This window comes from Aulonocara sp. 'chitande type north' Nkhata Bay, linkage group LG23 (genome assembly GCF_057382095.1).
Source record: "Aulonocara sp. 'chitande type north' Nkhata Bay isolate Kocher_YH1m ecotype deep benthic linkage group LG23, A_spYH_male_GT1.1, whole genome shotgun sequence".
In the NCBI taxonomy this organism is placed as follows: Eukaryota; Metazoa; Chordata; class Actinopteri; order Cichliformes; family Cichlidae; genus Aulonocara; species Aulonocara sp. 'chitande type north' Nkhata Bay.
Window position 1 is genome coordinate 22135999 of NC_141365.1, and position 22765 is coordinate 22158763.

Below are 22765 nucleotides of genomic sequence, written 5' to 3' on the forward strand. Positions count from 1 at the left end.
ATATTGTGTTATAATTGTACTGATGGCTCATCAACAACACTGATACCAACAGCCTCATATTTATGAGGTTGAAATGGACCATTCACTGCCCTCCACTGGTCATTGTCAGTAACTACAACTCAAATACAATATACTGTCTTTATGACACATTTACTGCAGTGTTTCAACACTAGTGTTCTTCAGTGGGGTAATGTTGCAGTACGTAAACGCAGATATTAAACTGATAGAAATACTGACGTCAGCAGGGAAAAACTGTGTTTATTTTCTTTGTGTGGTCACAGAGACGAACTGCAGGTAAAAATATCACAGTCAGACACCAAAACATAAAGAATAAAAAAAACATGGCAAATTTTTTTGTCAAATGGCAAACATCATGTATCCTGTCACACCACAATTTAAATAGAACATTTCTGGAGGATGTGTTCAGTACAAACAATAACAGTACAGAAATGCAGATTTCTGTAAAACCTCAAACATTTCAAACTGATCAGTTCCTGATTTTCCTCTTTCACAATTTCTCCCTAAGCTCTTCACTGTGTTTTCTTTCTTTGTAAAGTTTCACTTCACTTTCCTGGACTTGCTGTCAGATGATCCTCTCCATGTGAAGCTCCATGTGATGGTAATAGTTGTTCTTCTTGTTAACACCAGCTTTGTTCAGATTAATTCCAGCAGAAACAAAAGAAATCTGCCACTCCATACATCACGCTGACTGACTCACAGCTGGACCCGAGAAGGAGGCAACCTTTAAGCAGCTCGTCTGACATCTTGTGTGAGTTTAAAGAGAATGATTCACATTTCCATCAAAATGTTCGAGGCAGTTTTTGCTCTATTTAGAAATGTCTGGTCTGCTTCTATGACTTAACATCTACTCAATTCCTGTTCTTCACTGTTCTCTTAAAGTATTTATGCCTTTTTTTGAATATTTCTCTTTTTGTGCTTTGACAATTTTTACTTCAACCAGTTACAAAAGTACGACTTATTTATGTGCTCCAATATTCTGAAATCTTGCTGTTATGATGGCATTAGAAGTTCATTTTGGTCCAAAACGAAGCCAAAAAAAACTAAAAGTTAAAGCTGTTGCACAATAAAAACATGTCAGAACAATGACGCTTTTACAGGGGGAAAACAAAAGTGGAAGACACTTTAACCCTTCCATACTGCTCGTGATAATTCGACCTGTTTTGGCTGCAGAAAAATGTCTTTGTCCAAACCTGATTCAAAAACAAACAAAATGAAAATATTCTAAAATTTTAAGCTGTCACCACAATGGTGTGTTTAGGGGGTCTTTAAACTCTACATGCCATGTCTGTGTGCATTTTATTCTTTTATGAGACAATGTTAACAGACCTCCAGAGGTCCCTTAACACTTTCACTCATATTGTTGGTGTTTGCACCACTGCTGATCTTTGAAAGATCATGGGGAAATCTCCAAACAGTGGAATAGTAAAACAGAGTAGGAGTGATCACATGCAGCGCACATGAGGAGCAGAGTTCATGCAAAAGTCACATGGTGCCTTGAGAGTGTCTTGACACAGACACGAGATCTGAAACAGGATGACATGGTGGTGCTCTGTGGTAAAGCACTCAGTGTTTGTGGACTGATTAGAAAAGCTGCCTCACAGCAACGAGGTCTGTGGTTTAAATTCTGTCTGGGACCTTTCTGGGTTTAGGTTGCATGTTTGAATCTCTCCAGCATACATGTCAGGTTAACTGGCTATTCTAAAAAATTTTCCTTGAAGTGACGGAGATAAAGTGTTGCAAGAATGTCTGGATAAAGTGGGACTTGTACCTAGTAGTGCTTTGAGTGTTCATTAAGACTAGAAAAGTGCTGTAGGTGCATTACATGCCTGTCTGTTGGTTCTTTTGCTTTGCTCCTCCAAGCACAAATAATGCAAGAAAGCAAACTTATGCTGCAGTTTTATTGAGTTTGCAATAAGCAAGTTTTGTGTTCTAAATTATGTTAATGTTGAATTAATATTGACACTAATGGATGTTAAATATGAGGATTTCTTGTGATAGAGAAGGAAGGACAGTATAATTAAATTACTGTGGGTGTTGTGTAAATGCTAAGAAAATGTCTTCTCTGCTCTCTGAAATGTTACTTAAGAATAACTCATCAACTGACTAATCCCAGATGGGCTAATTATACATCCTAAATAGATCTGTACTTCAAAATTGTTGTGGGCACTTATTACAAGGAAATTCTTGGCAGAAGCCACTGATGACATTAAATATGAGAAGTATTAAGTGTTAAGTTGGTCTCACAAGTCGTATAGACATCTTACAGCTGTACTGAGGATCCAGATCACATGAGTAAAAACTGACTGAACTTCGAATACAGTGCATGTCTGTGCACACTTGACTTTATTTCAAACATACTCCAAAGTAATGACCTGTATCTGTCTACAACTGAATCTGTGCTCTTCTATATGTAACTTCAGTAGAATAATTAGCAATTTAAGCCACTGACACATCAGCTTCTCCTAACAGATAAGAAAATACTGTCCCTGTTGGAACTGCAGAAAAACATTCTAACAAAAACACAAGGAAAGGGGATGTTTTCAACACCAACCAACTACCAATTGTCTTACACTTGAAAGTTTAGAAATGAAAATAAAAAATTTATCAAGTGTCAAATGTACAGGTAAAAATGACCATTGAGCTGAGAAGAAAGAAGAGAATAACCTTTCTACTATGTGGGTTTACAAGTTTGGACCTGCTTAGTCTAAAGGTCCTGACGTCCTGTACATGTTTAGATTTTTTTTTAAGTACTTTCTGTATTTAGCTTTAAAACTTTCTCAAAGGAGAAGAATTACTAACAGGAAATTAAATTCTAGTATATTGAATAAACAGACATGTGAACAGTTAACAAAAGACATTACCGAGTACCTGGAATTCAGTGATAGAGATAAGATATCCCCACTGATATTGTGGGGATATCTTCCTCTCATCACCGCTCTAGTATTAAAAAATCCAAAGTTGTTGTTTTTTTTTGTTTTGTTTTTTTGTTTTTTTGCCTGTCCCGTTTGGCTCTTTTGCCATCAGAATTATTGTCTAAAGGCAAAGAAAGATGCCCAACGGATTTACTTTACCAAATTGACCATCCCAGCCTTGCCATAATGGTCCATTTGATTCACCTTTTATTGTTTATTTTATTTTCACTTGCTGAATACGGGACAGACTTGACTGGGGGAAAGAAGGGGAGAAAGAAAGAGGGAAAGAGAAACAGCTGAGAAGAGGGACGGGGGAGAAGGGCAAAAAACAAAAACCAACAGAATGGGCAGAAAAAGAAAAAAAGAAAAAGAAAATGCATATATCGATCACCTGGATCACCTGTTGAGAAAGAAAAAAGAAAACAAGCAGAAGAGAACAAGAGTAATAGAATAAACAACATCACAATGATATATGGGAATATGACAGTAAATACTAAATATTAAACATTATTGTGCAGCACATAAGATCAACAGAACACAGTGTGCTTTGAGGTAGGAGCCAAAAAGGGTGTAGTTTGTGTGTGTGAGCACCCGTGTGTACATCTCTGAGCATGGACGCGCTTGTTTTTTTAAAAGGTTCCTTCATGTAATGATCTGGGCACGATACATGGAATCCAAATTACCATCAGGGTGTACACCTCACCCCTGGCGTCGTTGCCCACCTCTCAATTTTAAATACACGTAGACATTGAGGGCTAGCAGGAGGGACTATGCGCTTACCTGCTGCTCTCTGGCAGGTAGCTCCATGCCCTCCTGGGTTTTAAATGCACCTTAGAACACATGCATCAACACTACAATGAGCGGGTGGAGGGAGGTTTGGAGTCTTCTCTCACCCCCGTTCTCTGCGGCCTGCTGGAGCGGGGGGGCTAGGAAGAGGAGTTGGCCGTCCGACTGCGGTCTGGAGTGTGGGGCTTCCCTGCTGCTGCGGAGTCGGGGCGGTCTGCCTCTCCCCACCGCAGGGAAAAGGGTAACACCACCTGGGTCTGGGTGCAGTTCCCCCCTCCAGGGGCAAGGGTACCTAGACCCGGTTCGTAGAGTACGCTTGGGGAGTGTGATCGTGTGTACAGCGTCTCTTTATGTCTGTCTCCACGTTGGTTGAGTGTGGAGTGAGTGCATATGAGAGCATGAGGGTGGGAATGGATGTTTGTGTCTGTGTGTGCCTGTATGTCTGTGTCTATATGTCAGGTTGGGTATCAGACGCCACCTCTCTGGGGACATCTCAGGCCCTCCAAGGTTTGGAGGCCTATCTCCCCCTACCACCACTTCCCCTGCCGGTGGCAGACTCCCTCAGACATCGGTGCGTTGGTGGTTCTTTGTGTCTGGGGATGGGCGTCCAGGTACACACCATCTCACTCCTTGGCGGCCGCTTATCGGGGCCTGGAGCCTGGGGCTCGCTCCGGCCACTTCGGAGGTGGGGTGCCCCCGGCCTCTCGGCCTGGGGCTCGGTCACTCAGGCACAGCTGGCTGCCGGCGGAGCTCACAGGCGCGTCACTGCAACTCCCCCTGGCTTCTGCTCCGCGGCTGCTGAGTGAGCCCTCATCTGGGGCTCTCCTCAGCTCTTTCTGGGACAGTGGCGCGGCTGCCCCTCTGTTGGTCTTCCTTGGTCTCTTGTGTTCTGGGGGCCTCTGGATGTCTGGAGTTTTGATCTCCTCCATACCTGCTTCATGCCCTGGAGGACGGGGCTGTGGCCCCCCCACACCTTCTAGCAAAAAATCCAAAGTTGCAAAACTTCCGATGCTGCAGCCGGAACTATTACACTTAGAGGCTACATACAAAAATACTATGGATACTAAGACAAAATTAAAAATTGCAAAAAATTGAAATCAAATTGATGAGATATACGCTCAAGACGTCCAAACGAAACTAATGTTGACCAAACAAAGATATTATGAGCGGGAAACTAAATATATGAAACAATTGGCATATAAGGAAGCAACAAGCAGATAGAACAGTGTACAGGATAAGAGACCCGGAAACCAAAATGGAAATGCAGTATATAGAGGAAATTAAGCACTACTTTAAGAAATATTACGAAAAACTATATTCAAACCACTCACGAATAATAATGGAAAAATCAAGAGTTTGTTTGACATGTTAGACATCCCAAAACCTACAGAAGAAAAAAATAAATCTTTAGTGAAGCAAATTACAAGGGAAGAACTTCACTTGGTGATTGGTAAACTCAAGGCAAATAAGGCTCCAGGTACAGATGGCTTTACTGCAGAGTGATATAAGAAAGTGAGAGACGCTCTGACACTGATGTTACTTAAAACATTTAATTGGGTCCTTACAAGGGAGAAGCTTCCCTCTCATGGAAACAAGTTATAATTTCTAGTATACCTAAAGATGGTAAAGACAAATTAGAGAGCCCCAATATAGACCAGTAAGTGTATTAAATGTAGATTATTTACATCAGTTATTTACATCAAACATAGCACAAAGACTTAAAGAAATCATGCCAAAAATAATACATTTAAATCAAACTGGTTTTGTTAGGTTGCACCAAACCCACGATATTATTAGGAGAACTTTGCAAATTACTTGACACATTAATTTAAATAAAATACCGGCAATATTACTGAGTCTAGATGCTGGAAAAGCTTTTTACTCCGTGAGATGGGAATTTCTATTCAGAGTAATGCTTAAATTTGGGTTTAGTGGGTCGATTATTACAATATTGTGGGCTTTATACACCAGATCAACCGCAAAATTGAAGATCAGTTGTGAACTTTCAGATGTTTTCAAGCTTGAAAGGTCAACAAAATAGGGATGCCCATTGAATCCACTTTTATTCGCTATTTTTATAGAGCCGTTGGCTCAATGGATTAGGCAGATTGACACAATAAAAGGGATTAATATAGCTGGAAGTGAGCAGAAATTGCCGTTGTTTGCAGATGATGTTTTGGTTTACTTATCAAACTCTACCAAATCATTTACGGAGCTTATGTCAGTTCCAAGGAATTACGGGTCCTGCTTGGGATATAGACCAAATTTCCAAAGTTCTCAATAGTCATTACAGTCCCCCCCAAAATGTGCGTAGCAAATACAAAATAGGTTTGGACAAAAAAACTATTAAATATTTGGGCATTAATTTATCAATGGATCTAATTAGTTTGGAAGAAATTAACTACTCTCCACTTTAAAAAGATATTATTGTAGATATTAGTAGATGGACATTAATTTCTTATCTAAACATCTCTTCTAGAGTGGATAGCATAAAAATGAATACACTCCCAAAGATGTTACACTTGTTCCAGTGTGTTCCTATAGAAAACCCGGATCAATACTTTGCAGGAAGGAATCAAATCTTCTCCAGATTTATATGGGCAGTAACCTTCCTGTTAGGGCACTGATAGGAGACCCCTCAATGTCAAGTTGTTTGAGAGACCCAGGTAACCCTTGGATAATAAGCTTGATGAAGACATGGAATGGATTACTTAAAAAGTATCAATTAAAACAGGGGGCTGGACCCCCTAGGTGGGTCACATACAAGTTTTTGCTTAGTAAGACTGACTCGACATTTAAAACATGGGCTAATAATAGAATAGAATAGAATAGAATAGAATGCCTTTATTGTCACTATACAGTTGTACAGTGAGATACAGAGCATCTCCTACTCAGTGTAAACATCTTGGGGGGTACAGTTCTGCAGCGCTATATACATATGGACAGTATTAACATAGGGAAAAAGACGTATATATATATACATATATATATATACATATATATATATATACATATATATATATATGTATATATATATATAAAATGTACAAATATACAAGCCGTTTTTTGTTTTTTTTTAAGTAATATGTAATAAATAGGGATGGGTATCGTTTAGGTTTTATCCGATACCGGTGCCAAATCGGTACTTTTGAAACGGTGCCGGTGCTTAAACGGTGCTCGAACCGGTGCTTAAAGAATGGAGAACACAAACTTTGTCCAAAAACCTCTCATGTTCAGCTGTTTTTTGTAAAAATATAACAATGTTAGCCTTTTCTGCAGCTATGTGGCATATATGGTATCACTCTTGGCTGGAAGCAGTGCTTAAACAATGGAAAAAACACAAACTTTGTCCAAAAACCTCTCATGTTTAACTGTTTCCCACTTTTTCTTTGGTCATTTTAGCCTTTTTGGCCAGGGTGAAGGGAGTATCTGCCATCAAACAAGAAGACAGCCGCATGTAGCTATGATGGTGTTTGCTAGTTCACCTTACCTGCATTAATGTAATAACGTGTTTAGCCTACTCAACGTAAATTACACATGAACAACATTAAGCTACTCACGCAGAGAAGAACGGCTGCTGCTGCATCATCATCCTCATCATTTCTGCTACACTGGCAGGGCTAGGGGCCAGGACTCTATTCTTCGGGTTTTTGGGGGATGTTGCTCCGGGTCCGATAACTGGCAACCCACCCAACGTGCACAGTGTGAGGTCTCGCAGCAAGCTATCAAATACGGCGCATTTCTCGGCTTTTAAAAAAAAACGCTATGCGTCGCCAGCTGTTTAATCGGATTCGAGGTGTTACTTCCTTTGACAGTATCACAATATCACCTTAAAGCACTTGTTGCTGCTGAGTTTGCATATTTTGCTGTGAAGTACAGCCAGACTTTTGACCGCTTCGCCTTGGACATTTTTAATCTGGAGCTCTGCTCTAACAGAACGTACGTACCTGGCCCCGCCTACTATCCTCGGAAACGTAAAATGATTGGCTAGAAGTGTATCACAGCTCAGGGAAAAAAAGCACCGAAATAAAGCACCGAAATGTGCGCTGCTTTTCGGTCTGGTTACTACCGTTTATGTCAGAATGGCACCGGACACCGGTACCCATCCCTAGTAATAAATAGTGTTGTATATATACAGTTGAGTTATTGCACATAGAATTGGTATTGCACAGTGGTGGTCCATAGAGGAAGTGGGAAGAAAAAAAATTGGGGGGGGGGGGCTGTGTTATCGGTGCATGTGTGAGTTCAGGGTGGTTATGGCTTTGGGGAAGAAACTGTTTTTGAGTCTGTGGGTTTTTGTGCTGATGCACCTTTAGCGCTTCCCTGAGGGAAGCAGGCTGAACATGTTGAAACCAGGGTGGGAGCTGTCCTTGATAATGTTTGCTGCTCTGCTGAGGCAGCGGGAGGAATACATGTCCATCAGGGAAGGGAGAGGGCAGCCGATGATCTTCTGTGCTGTCTTGACTACACTCTGAAGCCTCACTCTATCCGCCATGGTGCAGCTGTCGTACCATGATGCAGTAGGTTAGCAGGGTCTCAATGGACGAGCGGTAGAAGGTCAGCAGCAGGTTGGAGTTCAGCTTGTACTTCCTGAGGACTCTCAGGAAGTGCAGCCGCTGTTGGGCCTTCTTGATGACTGCTGAGATGTTGTCTGTCCAGGAGATGTCAGCAGACATCTCCTGTGTAATAAAGGTCTCACCACATACAGTACCTTCTTAAAAGAGGGAAAAGTGATGAATTTCCAGGACCTTAGGAATAATTTTGGGTTGCAAAAATCAAGATTTTTTTTTTTATATTTGCAACTGAGGGATTTTCTGAATAAAAAATGAAATCTTCCAGTTACTGATGGGGAATGAAGAAATTATTCATATATTCGAGAATGCATATAAGGATGCACCCTATCAAAAACTTCTCTCAAAATTATATTCATCACTGACCAATCTAAAGGGTCATGATAGAGAAAATGTAAAAACAAGATGGGAAACAGAGAGCAATCTAACCTTATCAAAAGAGGAATGGGATCAAATCTGTATGCAGCAGTTGTCAGTAACAAGCTCCCCCTCATAGAGGGAATTCTGCTGGAAGAATGTAACTTGTTACTTTTGTACCCCAGCGCAGAAATCCAAAGATTCTCAACAGACAACTTTCTGGTGGCTGTGTGGGCACGCAGTAGCAAATCACTTCCATATTTTTTGGGATTGTCCTCATGTGGCACCATTTTGGAAGGAAATAAATAAGGTCCTGGACACAGTCTTTTTTTTTTTTTTTTAATTTCATTTCACTGTACTGTACTTAGGAAACTTAGAGAGTCTTAACCTCCTAAGACCCGAACTCTTCCATGGCATGCATTTTTTTAATTTCTCTTTGATATTTGGGCTGATTGGGACCTCATGAATGTAAAAACAAAGAATCACCAGATTATTTTTTTTTACCTGATTTTTGTTTCTAAGAAAAATGAGAGCCACATATGAAGACAGTCATTTTAAATTTTGATAAAACCGAGGCAGTATAATGTCCTCATAAGTGGATATCAGGCCCTTGTGGAGCTAAATTGAGTATTTTGGTCTAGACAACCCAAAATGTGATGTCCACATATGTGGACGCCAGGTCCTAGGAGGTTAAATTGTGTAAATCGGATAAAAATCTGCTCAGAGTGCTGTTGGTGGCTTCTAAAAGCCAATCGTTGTTTTAGTGAAGATACTACTACAAATGAGTGGACTGATTTGATATACATTATATTTGTTATGGAAAGAATAACTTTTAGACTGAAGTCACAGGTGCTCTTATTTAAAGAACATTGGTCGAAATGGTTGAACTACATACAAAATGGAAGGCCTGATTTTGTATAATCTTGTTGTTTGTTTTTGTTTTTCCCAATGTTGTTCTGTTACTAAATTGTAGTGTTATATTCCCTGTATAAAAAAGAAAACCAATAAAACATAAATGAAAAAACTACCTTATACAACAAACTAACAATGCAGAAAAAATTATTAATTATTCCAAAATATATGTTTAATTCAAAAAGTATGACGCAAATAATAGTAATCCAACCCAAAAAATGCAATTACTCAGTGGTTCCCAAACTTTTTTTGCTAGGCTCCCCTTTGTTTTTCAAGAAAAATGTTCGCACCCCCCCCCCCCCCCCCCCCCCCCCCCCCACAGCATGCGCACACGCACGCACAAACACATCCTCCAACCACACACACCCATGTTTTGCTCGTTTGGGGTTTATTTCACACCACAAACATTTAGTAAACAATTAAGCAAATACAAGTAATCTGCAATAAATTACAATAAATTACAGGTAGTAAGAAAATAAACTACTAACTCTTTTACGCTAGGTCCGCACCTACATGGGTATTTTTGAAAACGCAGCTGTTTCGTCCACACATAAACGGCGTTTCGAATCACCGAAAACGGAGATTTTTTAAAACTCCTTTTTTGCGTTTACGTGTGGACGAGGAATACAGAGTTCGTCACGCAACACCAATGAATGAATGGATGAATTGCAGAATGGCAGATAGAGACAAAATACTGTTAATCTGACTATCTGCAGGTTTTACACGCTTACATATACGCATGCAGTTACTGTCCCTCTATTTACAAAGGCAGAGGCGTCACGGTGTGATTATTTTATGTGTAGTTGTTTTTTTCCTGTGTAATAATAGTCAACATTGCTATCAATACATTTTTCAGAAATGCCTCTCTGTGCAAAATGGGTTTAAAAACATAAACAACTGTGGGATACTGTTTGTCCAGGATTTGAACCGGGGGAACAAATCATGGCCGGATCAGTCTGATATTATTTGTATCCCGCTGTAACTTTACTGTATAAAGAGCTAACATCTCCAAAATGTCAGGAGTAGTTAGTCATTACAAGAAGTGTTTGTGAACTAAAAATCAAGAATGTGGGATACTGTTTGTCCGTGATTTCAACAGCCCAGCGCTGCTCCCAACAAAGGAAAGACCAATTCTGCAGGGGAGACCTACCTTGGTACTTGTGCAGGTGAAACCAAAGGGAAGAGATGCTTCACAATGTTTTCTAGTCTTTGGCTTAGAATGAAGTTGGTTTGGAAATATATTCAGCTATGCTTCATCTCCTGCTTTGAGTTTGTGTGGGAGCCCCGTGCTAGCAGTGTCCAAGCGTTGTTTGCTTGTTTGTTTTTTTTCCCCTTTTCATAAGCCCCCCCCCCCCCCCCCAATGGCTCTGCGCCCCCTCTAGGGGCGGGCCCCACACTTTGGGAAGGTCTGCAATAGCTGATGACTATGCAGTACTTAACATCCCAAATCATTCAAAACTCCTGTTAAACCTGTTTGAAGAAGAAAACTAAACTCTGTCACATGATGTTCCCCCGTGTCTCCATCTGTTTCTGTGATTCGAGCCGTGTTTGAACAACTTTAATTGAATATTAATGGACTGAAAACAAATCACATCTGCGAATGTGTTAGTGAATGCATTGTGTGTGTTTCATGCCTCCATCTAGCGGACTGATAGTAGAAGTAGAGCCGCTGATGGCAGCTTAATCTGCCTCACACTGCTGTCTGACTGCATTCAGCTGAGACTGAGATGAAGCAGAAAAGAAGCAGCTGATAAATGGACAGCACACATGATGGAAAGGATTTCAGTTGATGTGCACATGAATGATTTGTGTTTCCTCTGCAGGTGAAGGTAGAAAGTGTGTGTGAGCTGATGTGGATGTGAATTCAGCAGCATGGATCAGTGTGAGGACAGAGAGGAGGGAGTCCCCCCCTCTAAAACCACTCTGTGTGGGGAACATGAGAGCCAGACCACAGCTCAGAGGTGAGATGACCATCTCTAACTGTCCACGACTCTTCTCCATGTCACAGCTCAGCACTCACATCACTGCTCCATCATTATTCACAGGAACCAACCTGGACCTGAACCCAGCTGTCCATCCTTAAAGAGCGACCGGTCCAAGGGTCTCATTACAAAATTTAAACAAAGACAGTCAAATGATAAAATGTAATTAATATAACTATCAAAATTGTTTTATCATCCATTCATGTGCAGTGACATTTTTAATGAAGAAGTTTTAATATTTTTTCAGAATCCATCAGAAAATCAAATGTGGACCTGAACCAACCTGTTCATCTTTAATGAGCAACAGCTCAAAGGATTTTGAGGTTCATTTTAACGGACAACGTTCTCCTGCAGTGAGGTAATCTGTCTGTCTAAATGTAACTGATGCATCCAGCACACTATTTTTCCCGTCTACAACACTGTGCAAAAGTTTGAACGCCACTCCTCATTTCTTAATATATGTTATTTCTACAGACTCTTTGTATAGGGTTAATTTTCACCTGATCTTTTTCCTTTTAGTTTGTTAATTTAGTTAAAAACTGACCTATAAATGACTTAAGCATAAAAAAGGCATCTAAGAGTGAACCCGTGTTTTGTCTACAAATAGCAGACAGTTTAGTAGAAAAAAAAAGTCTGTGGCAAAAACATGTCATTTATTTCCATTTCTTTTGTCAAATCTGTAGTAAATGCACCAACTGATAACACAGTTTGACAGACATAAATATTACTTTTGCACCAACAAGGTGTTCATTTGTCTCTTTTAATTCTATTATGTTGTACTTTTTCAACATGTTCAAAATAAAGATTCAATCAAATCAAATCAAGGTGATTCCCAAGAAAACTTTGAGCTGAAAACTCAGCATATCTCAGCATTTAGTTAATCCTTAATCAAGGAAATTAGACACCTGGAGGAGAGATGCAGCAGTGAAAGAGTAGGAGTGGGACTCCGGTTTGACCAGTGGATGTCACCTTTGTCTTTTGGTTCAAACACTGTGCATCCATGATGATTTCCTGAGCACTTTTTGATGTCTTTTTGGGAAGTTTGTCTTTAGGGAGGATTATTGTTATATCAATCCATCCATTTTCTTCAGTTACCTGGGGGTAGGTCATGAAGGTAATAGCCTAAGTTGAGAAACCTAGACATCACACTGCCCAGCCACCTCCTCCAGTTTATCAGGAATTATATCTCTCAGCCAGCTAAGAGAGATAATCTCTGTAGCATGTCCTGGGTCTACCTCAGGACCTCCTCCCTGTAGGACTTGGCTGGATCCCTACAACACCTCTAGTAGGCCCACCACCCACAGGAGGTGTCATAGAGGTCTGGTGCAATGTATAGCGGGCAGCAGTCAAGGGCAGAGGCCCTGGCAAAACCCATCGCCAGGACTGATAGCGGTGGTTGTTATATCTTATTCAGTGTTGGGAAGGTTACTTTTAAAATGTATTCCACAACAGATTACAGGCAGGCACTATTTTTGGCTGCAGTGTGTATTATTATTGTACATGCCTCCATCTCCCATTTCTGGCCTGTGACAGCACATACTTTTCGATGCTCCTTTTTCTCCCTCCCTCACGCTCACAGACACATAACGGGTATGGCAGTCCATTCTCGCTGCAGCACAGACTACACTGCCCATGAGGCCACATTCTTTAGGGCTATGCCTGTAACACTCTGCCTATTGCCTTCATATTAAATAATTTTTGAATAATAATTTTTAAAAATATTTCTTCACCTCATTATGGACCGCAAGATTGAGACACAGGCATTAGAGACTGTTAATGTGTGTTTTGTTTGGGTTTCCACTGGCGTGGAATTACCGAAAACTTAGAGAGGGCATAGCATAAGATATGAAACAGGAAAAGACGTGTAATCTATTTATTTCAACAAAGTAACTGTATTCTGAATATCACCTTTTTTAACCGGTAAATGTAATGGAATACAGTTACTCATATTTTGCATTTTAAATATGTAACACCGGTGTTCTGAGAAACAGTCCTACTTTGGCAAATTGTCCTACCCGTATTATAATTTGCCGGCGACTTCTGACTAATCCAACCTCTAATCCTAACCATAAACCTAACCATAACCATAAGAAATATTCACAATGGGTTAAAAAAAATTATGTAAATTAGGGGTTTGTGTTATGCCCATACACAGCGTTTGCACAGAAACAACAGGTAGGATGGTTTGTGAGGTAGGATAGATTCCCAGAACACCGGTACATGTATTCCGTTCCTCCCCAACATTGATCTTATAGTAGCGAAAACAAAAACCATGTACCATTTGTAGAAAAAACAATCTCTCTATTGCCTAAAATAAGTTTCCTGGAGAAACAGAACCAAATGATGCACAGTGACTAACAAATTTAGTGGACCACCACCCAATGTAAGTGTTTTTGCCACAGCTGCCCTAAATTGATGATGGTTTTATGGTTCTATAAAGTTCTTTTATCAAAATATTTTTCATGCTAAAATATAGTTGTTCTTGTCAACCATGAATTTTGAAATTTACTGTTTAGCAAAAAAGCAGAAAAAAAACTTAAAAACAAAAAGATAGTAAAAAAAAATATGTACAAATTATTTTATTAGTTATTGACTTGCATTCCCGGTCAGAAAAAAATGTTTTATTTTTATTCCATGTTGCGTTTGATTAACTTCTGACTTCACAAAAAACTGTGCTAAAAATATTTTTGAAAAAGCTAATAAATATGGAGAGATTATGTAAACAGATTTTTCATGATTCCTCCACAGTGTGGGCCAGGAGTTCCTGGAGGTTCCCCGTGGTCAGTCTGCCCAGCAGCATAAAATACAGTTGAAATCCATATTTGTGGTCTGTACATGTACAACAACTCCTTTTACATTTGTTCTATTCAAAACCATCTGCATGTTACACATTGTAGACCAGTGAATTGTCTTAGTGTCCAACATGGATATGATGTTTGGCTCCATGAATTCAGTCCAACTGAGTCATTCATATAGTATTCTGTTCAATCACAATCACTTAGGTAGAAGGACAGGTACTAAAATAGTGTTTGGTGAAAGTTGATGTTGGGTCTGTGCTTCCACAGGCCCCGCTGGTTTAGAAACTTATTCTCATTAACGAAAGAAACTGGACAATCAGCAATCGATCGATTTTACTTGCTAGCAAGGGAGGCCCCGGTCGGTGTCTCAGAAAAGCGCTCTGAATCCAACCGCAGACTGACCCCACCTTAGGCCTCCGCTTGCCGCCTTTTATTGAAACTGGCTGGAGAGGTGGTCAGAGACAAAGGAATATCCTTGATCATGCTGCTTGAACTAAGACTTACAAATTTAAGTAACACAATGACAACATTTAACAATTTGACTCCAACAATTGAAGTACTGATTAAGTTTCTTAGGAGTGAAATCAACACCACGTGAAATGTACTTAAATATAAAAGTAAAGTAGGTCTCAAGGGATTTTTTTTAACCAACAAAACTGGACTTCATGTCATACTGATGTCATAATGAAACAATACAAGCGAATACCATAGGATATAACATAACTTCCCTCAAATGTCTTAAATCTAAAGCAAAGAGCCTGTAAGGAGTTGAAAGTTCAGATATTTGTCTTCAAATCTGAGAAGAAATATATAATATATATATTATAATATATATAATATATATAACAAAACACATACTTCCCACCTCTGCTTTTGTTACAGTTGCTAGAAGACAGCATTTTGACATTTGTGAAGAATGAGCTGAATAAGATCCTATGGGTTCTTGGTGCACATGACCTTGAATGTTTAGAGGGTCAGAGGGACATTGTGGACATGTTGGAGGGTGATGATGAAGAGCAGAGGAGGAGCATCACAGAGGCATTTGTAAAGATCACGCTTCACTTCTTGAAGAGAATGAAGCAGGATGAGCTGGCTGAGCATCTTCAAAGCAGTAAGGCGATATCTCTAAACTGCAGGATAATTATATTATTTATTATCTCAGTGTATGAGACAGTATGTATTCAAACATGTATTCTTTAAGGGGAATGAAATGAATGAAACTGACCAACAAATATCCACAATTTCACCATTTTGAGTGATGAAATGTGATTTTGATTGAATTAAATTCAGTTCAGTTTTATTTACACAGTGTCAAATCACAACTAAAGTCACCTGAAGGCACTTTATATAGTAAGGTAAAAACCCTACAATAATACAGATAAACCACCAACAGTCAGACACCCCCCCCCCCCCACCCCACCCCCCCGCCCAATGAGCGAGCACTTGGTAACAAGGGAAGGAAAAAGATCAGTTCTAACAGGAAGAAACCTTTGGTAGAACTAGGCTCAGAGACAGAAAGCCATTTTCCACAACTGCTTAGGGGTGAGGGGAAAAAGACGGCACAAAAGACAAGCTGTGCAACGGGGCCGGGCATTAATAAAAACTAATGATTAAATGCAAAGGGAGGTATGACAACATAGTGAAAGGTGAGTGAAGAAAAAACGCCAGTGGGTTTATCGCAGCATAACTAAGAGAGGATTCAGGGTCACCTGATCCAGCCCTAACTATATGCTTTATAAACCTAATCTTAAAAGTAGAGAATTCAATAGTGTCTGTCTCCCAAATCCAAACTGGGAGTTTGTTCCACAGAAGAGGGGTCTGAAAGCCCAAGGCTCTGCCTCCTAAAAGATAAAAAGTTATAAGACGTTTTATCTAACATTTCAAATAAATTAATACTGATTTATGTAACTTATTTACTGTGTCTTTTCAGACATGTTTGCTCCAGTTTGTCAACATAATCTTAAATCTCAACTGAAGAAGAAGTTCCAGTGTGTATTTGAGGGGATCGCTAAAGCAGGAAACCCAACCCTTCTAAATCAGATCTACACAGAGCTCCACATGACAGAGGGAGGGACTGCAGAGCTCAATGATGAACATGAAGTCAGGCAGATTGAAACAGCATCCAGGAAATCAGACAGACCAGAAACAACAATCAGACAAGAAGACATCTTTAATGCCTCACCTGGAAGAGATGAACCAATCAGAACAGTGTTGACAAAGGGAGTGGCTGGCATTGGGAAAACAATCTTAACACAGAAGTTTATTCTGGACTGGGCTGAAGACAAAACCAACCAGGACATCCAGTTCATTTTTCCATTCAGTTTCAGGGAGCTGAACGTGTTGAAAGATGAAAAGATGAGCTTGGTGGAACTCGTTCATCACTTCTTTACTGAAACTAAAGAAGCAGGAATCTGCAACTTTGAAGACTTCCAGGTTATGTTCATCTTTGATGGTCTGGATGAGTGTCGACCTTCTCTGGACTTCCACAAAACTAAAAACCTAACTGACCCTACAGAGTCCACCTCTGTGGATGTGTTACTGACGAATCTAATCAGAGGGAACCTGCTTCCCTCCTCTCGTCTCTGGATAACCACGCGACCTGCAGCAGCCAATCAGATTCTTCCTAGGTATGTTGACATGGTGACAGAGGTGAGGGGGTTCACTGACCCACAGAAGGAGGAATACTTTAGGAAGAGATTCAGAGATGAGGAGCAGGCCAGCAGGATCATCTCTCACATAAAGACATCAAGAAGCCTCCACATCATGTGTCACATCCCAGTCTTCTGCTGGATCACTGCTACAGTTCTGGAGGATGTCCTGAAAACCATACAGGGAGGAGAGCTGCCCAAGACCCTGACTGAGATGTACATCCACTTCTTGGTGGTTCAGGCCAAAGTGAAGAAGGTCAAGTATGATGGAGGAACTGAAACAGATCCACACTGGAATAAAAAGAGTAGGAAGATGGTTGAGTCTCTGGGAAGACTTTCTTTTGAGCAGCTGCAGAAAGGAAACCTGATCTTCTATGAATCAGACCTGACAGAATGTGGTATTGATATCAGAGCCGCCTCAGTGTACTCAGGAGTGTTTACACAGATCTTTAAAGAGGAGAGAGGACTGTACCAGGACAATGTGTTCTGCTTTGTCCATTTAAGTGTTCAGGAGTTTCTGGCTGCTCTTCATGTCCACCTGACATTTATTAACTCTGGAGTTAATCTGCTGGATGATCGAAATACAATCTCCAAGTGGTCTAAATTATTTAATAAACCTAAACTACAGTTTCTCCACCAGAGTGCTGTGGATAAGGCATTGCAGAGTTCAAACGGACACCTGGACTTATTTCTTCGTTTCCTGCTGGGTTTTTCTCTACAGACAAATCAGAGTCTCCTACGTGGTCTGCTGACACAGACAGGAAGCTGCTCACAGACAAATCAGGAAACAGTTCAGTACATCAAGACGAAGCTCAGTGAGAATCTGTCTGCAGAGAAAAGCATTAGCCTGTTCCACTGTCTGAATGAACTGAATGACCATTCTCTAGTGGAGGAGATTCAACAGTCTCTGAGTTCAGGAAGTCTCTCTACAGATAAACTGTCTCCTGCTCAATGGTCAGCTCTGGTCTTTATCTTACTGTCATCAGAAAAAGATCTGGATGTGTTTGACCTGAAGAAATACTCTGCTTCAGAGGAAGCTCTTCTGAGGCTGCTGCCTGTGGTCAAGGCTTCCAACAAAGTTCTGTAAGTATACTGAAAGTTGTATATATCATTTATCATACACTGATATCTTTCAAGAAAAACATTAATCTCTTTCCACTTGGTTATTTGTCATTCTAGACTAAGTGACTGTAGTCTGTCAGAAAGAAGTTGTGAAACTCTGTCCTCCATGCTCAGTTCCCAGCCCTCTAGTCTGAGAGTATTGGACCTGAGTAACAATAACCTGACTGATGTTGGAATAAAGCTTCTATCTGCTGCACTGGAGAGTTCACTCGGTACACTGGAAACTCTCAGGTCAGATAAAGTTAAATAAATAATAAATAAAAAATCTTCCACATGCATTAATTTATATTAAATATTTCTCTGAATCTGTTTAAAATATTTACATTAAAATTCCAGCAAGTCCTGAAATGAGATTAAATATTGCTAAATCTAGTCGTGACCCCAAATTGTTTGTTTTAATACCAGTATTACTTGTGTACTTGTTCTTTTTTTTTCAGACTAAATGTCTGTAACCTCTCAGAGAAAAGCTGTGAAGTTCTCTCATCAGTCCTGACTTCGCAGTCTTCTAGTCTGAGAGAGCTAGACCTAAGTGACAATGACCTGAAAGACTCTGGAGTGAAGCTACTATTGACTGGACTGGAAAGTCCAGACTGTAAAATGGAAACACTCAGGTTGGATTATGTTCTTTGTAGTTTGATGTATGATCTGTTTGCCTGAATTTGTGAACTTATGAATTAAAGCTATTCCATATAGAATTGTTTTTTCACAGTTTAGATTCACATAGTGCCTTTTTGCAGTGAAAATAAATAAGTTTTTTTTGTGTTTTTATTTAGAAAAGAACAACAATAATTCACTATGTATAGATATTTTATATAGAAAATATTGGACCTCAAGAGTTCAGACCAGATATTTTAACATTTTATTTTTCTGTCCATTATTGTCTTCGCAGACTGAGTAGCTGTAACCTCTCAAAGAGAAGCTGTGAAACTCTGTCCTCAGTTCTCAGCTCCCAATCCTGTACTCTGAAAGAGCTGGATCTGAGTAACAACAACCTGGAGGACTCTGGAGTGAAGATGCTTATGAATCCAAATTGTACAATTGTCAGGTCAGAAAAAGTGTTGTTAAGTAATTTTTTTAAATAACCAGTAACAATTGTAGCTAATAAAGAGAAGTTATAATAAAAAAAAAATTAAAAAAAAACTTACACTGAAAATTACCAAAAGAAAACCACAAATAGTGAAGGATTGTAGGTGACATTTTAGAAGAAAATAGCCTAGGTAGCCTGAGGCTAGAGAGAAGACAATGACAGTCCATAAGGTGGATCAGTGCTGGGGGACTTTTCCAGAGACAGAATGTGGAACCAGTACTGGAGGAGAAACCCTGCTGTAGTCAAAGTAGAGAAGAAGGACCTCTTCAGAGGTCGTCCAAAGAGTAGCAGAAGAAAAAAAAGCAGAGAGGTCGAGAGAATTGCCAGCTAAGGTCTACCACAGTGATGAATTTCCAGACCTAAGTTTCCTCTTTGCAAGGAGGAGGGGAGTGCTAGTCAAAGAAGACAACTTTCAAAATAAAACAGGAAGTCAAATACTAGGAAAAGCTTGCATATAATAAAAAATAACATAAAATAACATAAGCACTTATACTAAATAAGCTCTAACCACAATATAATCGAATCAAAATACATGAATTAACTAAAACAATAATTAAGCCAAAAAAACATTAAATAAAAAATAATAATTTTCTTAAAACGAAAACCTCTAAAAACTCTTGATCAAAGCTCCAGGATCATGACAACAAGTCTAACACCACATAGTATAGTATAGGGCATATCACCAGGGATGAACATAGGGGGTTACCTGAGGAAGCTGGTCAGGATGCTTGAAACCGATATATATATATATATATATATATATATATATATATATATATATATATATATATATATATATATATATATATATATATAAGCAATATCAGCATCGCTACATAAATTCATAACGCATGCAGGTAAAAATGACAGATGAAAAAATATAAATGTACCACAAATGTGATAGAGAACAAAGCAGTCAGGGGTCAACATAAACAATGAAAAAGTGTCTTATACAGGAACATTAAAACTGAAGCATATTGTCCCATTTTGAATGAGTCAAAATGTTTGACTGTTCCTTTATCAGTGTCTAACAGTATGTGTATGAGAGTAATGTAATGTCCATGTGTGCATGCTGAAAGAGACTGTGCTGGTCTGACCCCCCTCCTCCTTTCAGGGTGGAGCCTGCTGGAGTCCGATGGTTGAGACCAGGTCTGAGGAAGTGTAAGTGTGTTTTTAATGTGATTCATGAAAACAAAGCAGCACACATTCAACCATCTTCAAACTGTCACATCACTTATTCACATCTCTGATGTCAGGAGTCGTCATCAAACTGTCAATCAATGAACAGATGACGGATCAATAACTGCAGCTGGATTGTGTTTGTTCTCTCCATCAGATTCTTGTCAACTCACAATCGACGCAAACACAGTACACAGAGAACTTAAACTATCTGATAACAATAAGAAGGTGACACATGTGGAAGAGGATCAGCCATATCCTGATCATCCTGACAGATTTGATCGCTGGCCTCAGCTGCTGTGTAGAGATGGTCTGACTGGTCACTGTTACTGGGAGGTTGAGTGGAGTGGAGAAGCTCATATATCAGTGAGTTACAGAGGAATCACAAGAAGAGGAAACATTAACGACTGTTTGTTTGGGAGGAATGAACAATCCTGGAGTCTGAGCTGCTTTGATGATGGTCCTCGTTATGTCTGGCACAATAACAGAAAACTCACTCTCTTGTCATCGATCTCCTCCTCCTCTGTGTCTAACAGAGCAGCAGTGTATGTGGACTGTCCTGCTGGCACTCTGTCCTTCTACAGAGTCTCCTCTGATGACACTCTGATCCACCTCCACACCTTCAACACCACATTCACTGAACCTCTTTATCCTGGATTTAGACTTTTATTTTCTGGTTCCTCAATAAGTCTGTGTACTTCAGCCTAAGGAGTGTCCTCCTGTTAGATTAACACTGTATATTTCTGTCTCTATCACTCAGAAACGTATTCAGATTCATCAGGTCAATCAGTTGAAGTTCATTATAACGATTATTCCAGATTTTTGTGCATATTTCTTGTTAAAGCTTCACAGTGGATATCAATATGTTGTGTTTCACCAGAGCTCAGTTTTGAACCAGTTCATCTGCATCTCAAACAAGTCTGAGCTCATTAAATTAATCCAAATGTTTTATTTCTGTTTATTTCATTGGTTTGTTTTTGTTGGTTTGTTTGGGGGTTTTTTTTATTTTTGGTCAAAGAAATGTTGTTGTTTTTTTAAATTCTCAAGTGTTTAATGTACTTTTCCCCTCCATATGATGTTTCAGTCATTTTTGGCAGCTCTAATGGAAGCAAGACAGGAAGTTAGCTCCTAGCAAGAGGGGATTTACACAAGAAATGTGATTTAAATAATATTTCATATGTCTGTAATGTTTTATATGTATGACAACAGGACTGTAAGTAAAAGTAACATAGTAGCACATCAGTATTAGTGTTTATTCAGAAACAGATGCTAGATGTGTTAAATAATTTTCTGTGAAAATAAAAAATAAATGTACTCCTATTGAGAAAGGAAAAGTACTTTGCCGTTATTTTTTATTTTATTTTGGAAATATGGATAACAGGGTTGCATTATTAGAATGACACACTCAGTCTAGTCTGAAAAATATCTCAGTGTTAGCACGTAAGTCATGGTCCCTGTGTCTGCCTCGCTGGCCCCACAGGGCTTCATTGGTTTGTTTTTGTTTTGTGCCTGTCTCTCGCTCCCTCTCTCGACACTCTGCTATGGTTAACATGATGGTTAACCCATCATGTTAGTATGTGACTCGCTCACTCCTTTCTGTTTTTCACTCACTTTTGTTTTAATTTTCCAGGCTAATTAGGTTTCAATAACAGGGATGTACATATCTTGTAGGGAACAACTTGCAGTGCATGGTTACTGTTCTCTAAAATATGTTGAGCTATTTCACAAAGCTACATCCAGTTCATTTTTCCATTCAGTTGAGCTATTTCACAATTACTAGAAGTTCATATTAATGAAATCAAAACAAAAAATTGGATTGATAGCTTATTTTTTCAATAAGTACGGACATGTGAAAATTCAGCTTTGAGTGCTTCCTGAGAGCTGAATTGTATTTTTTTTAAAAATTATGGATGAGACAAAATCTTGTTATTGTAGAATGGCCCAAAAGTAGTTGAAGGTGAGCCTGATGTTGAAGATGAACTGATAATGAGAGGTGAAGATACCCTTCGATAACCAGACACAGAAACAGGAATGGCTGGTGTATTTGATGAAATTATGAAACTCAAACAGGCAGAAACAAAAGGGCAACAAGCAGATGGAAATCCAAAACAATCAATTTCATGAGAGAGAAAGATTTTCTGCATTTAGCTTAAAATGATTAACTGCAGGAAAACAATGACTTTTACTTGTTATTCATGGGAATGGTCATAGAGGGACCTGATGACACGTTGAAGGATAAGTGAATAGGGTGGAAAGAGAGGTACCCTGGATAATGATGGACCTTTGTTGGAGTTTGTGGAAAATATTAGTTTAGTTTTTAAAGAGAACTTTTAGTATGTCATGGTCCCTGTGTCTGCCTCGCTGGCCCCACAGGGCTTCATTGGTTGTTG

At 39.4% G+C, this 22765-nt stretch overlaps 1 protein-coding gene across 1 annotated transcript; it reads left to right on the top strand.

Moving 5' to 3' along the window:
* Window positions 1-582: 582 nt before the first annotated feature.
* Window positions 583-21685, top strand: LOC147301709 (NACHT, LRR and PYD domains-containing protein 3-like). The gene is made up of 12 exons (XM_086284172.1): window positions 583-769; window positions 11383-11520; window positions 11605-11703; window positions 11789-11899; window positions 14290-14368; window positions 15222-15450; window positions 16270-18070; window positions 18167-18340; window positions 18547-18720; window positions 18999-19154; window positions 20311-20357; window positions 20533-21685. The coding sequence occupies exons 2-12, from the start codon at window positions 11432-11434 to the stop codon at window positions 21081-21083; spliced, it is 3510 nt and encodes a 1169-aa protein (XP_086140298.1). The 5' UTR covers window positions 583-769; window positions 11383-11431; the 3' UTR covers window positions 21084-21685.
* Window positions 21686-22765: the final 1080 nt, after the last annotated feature.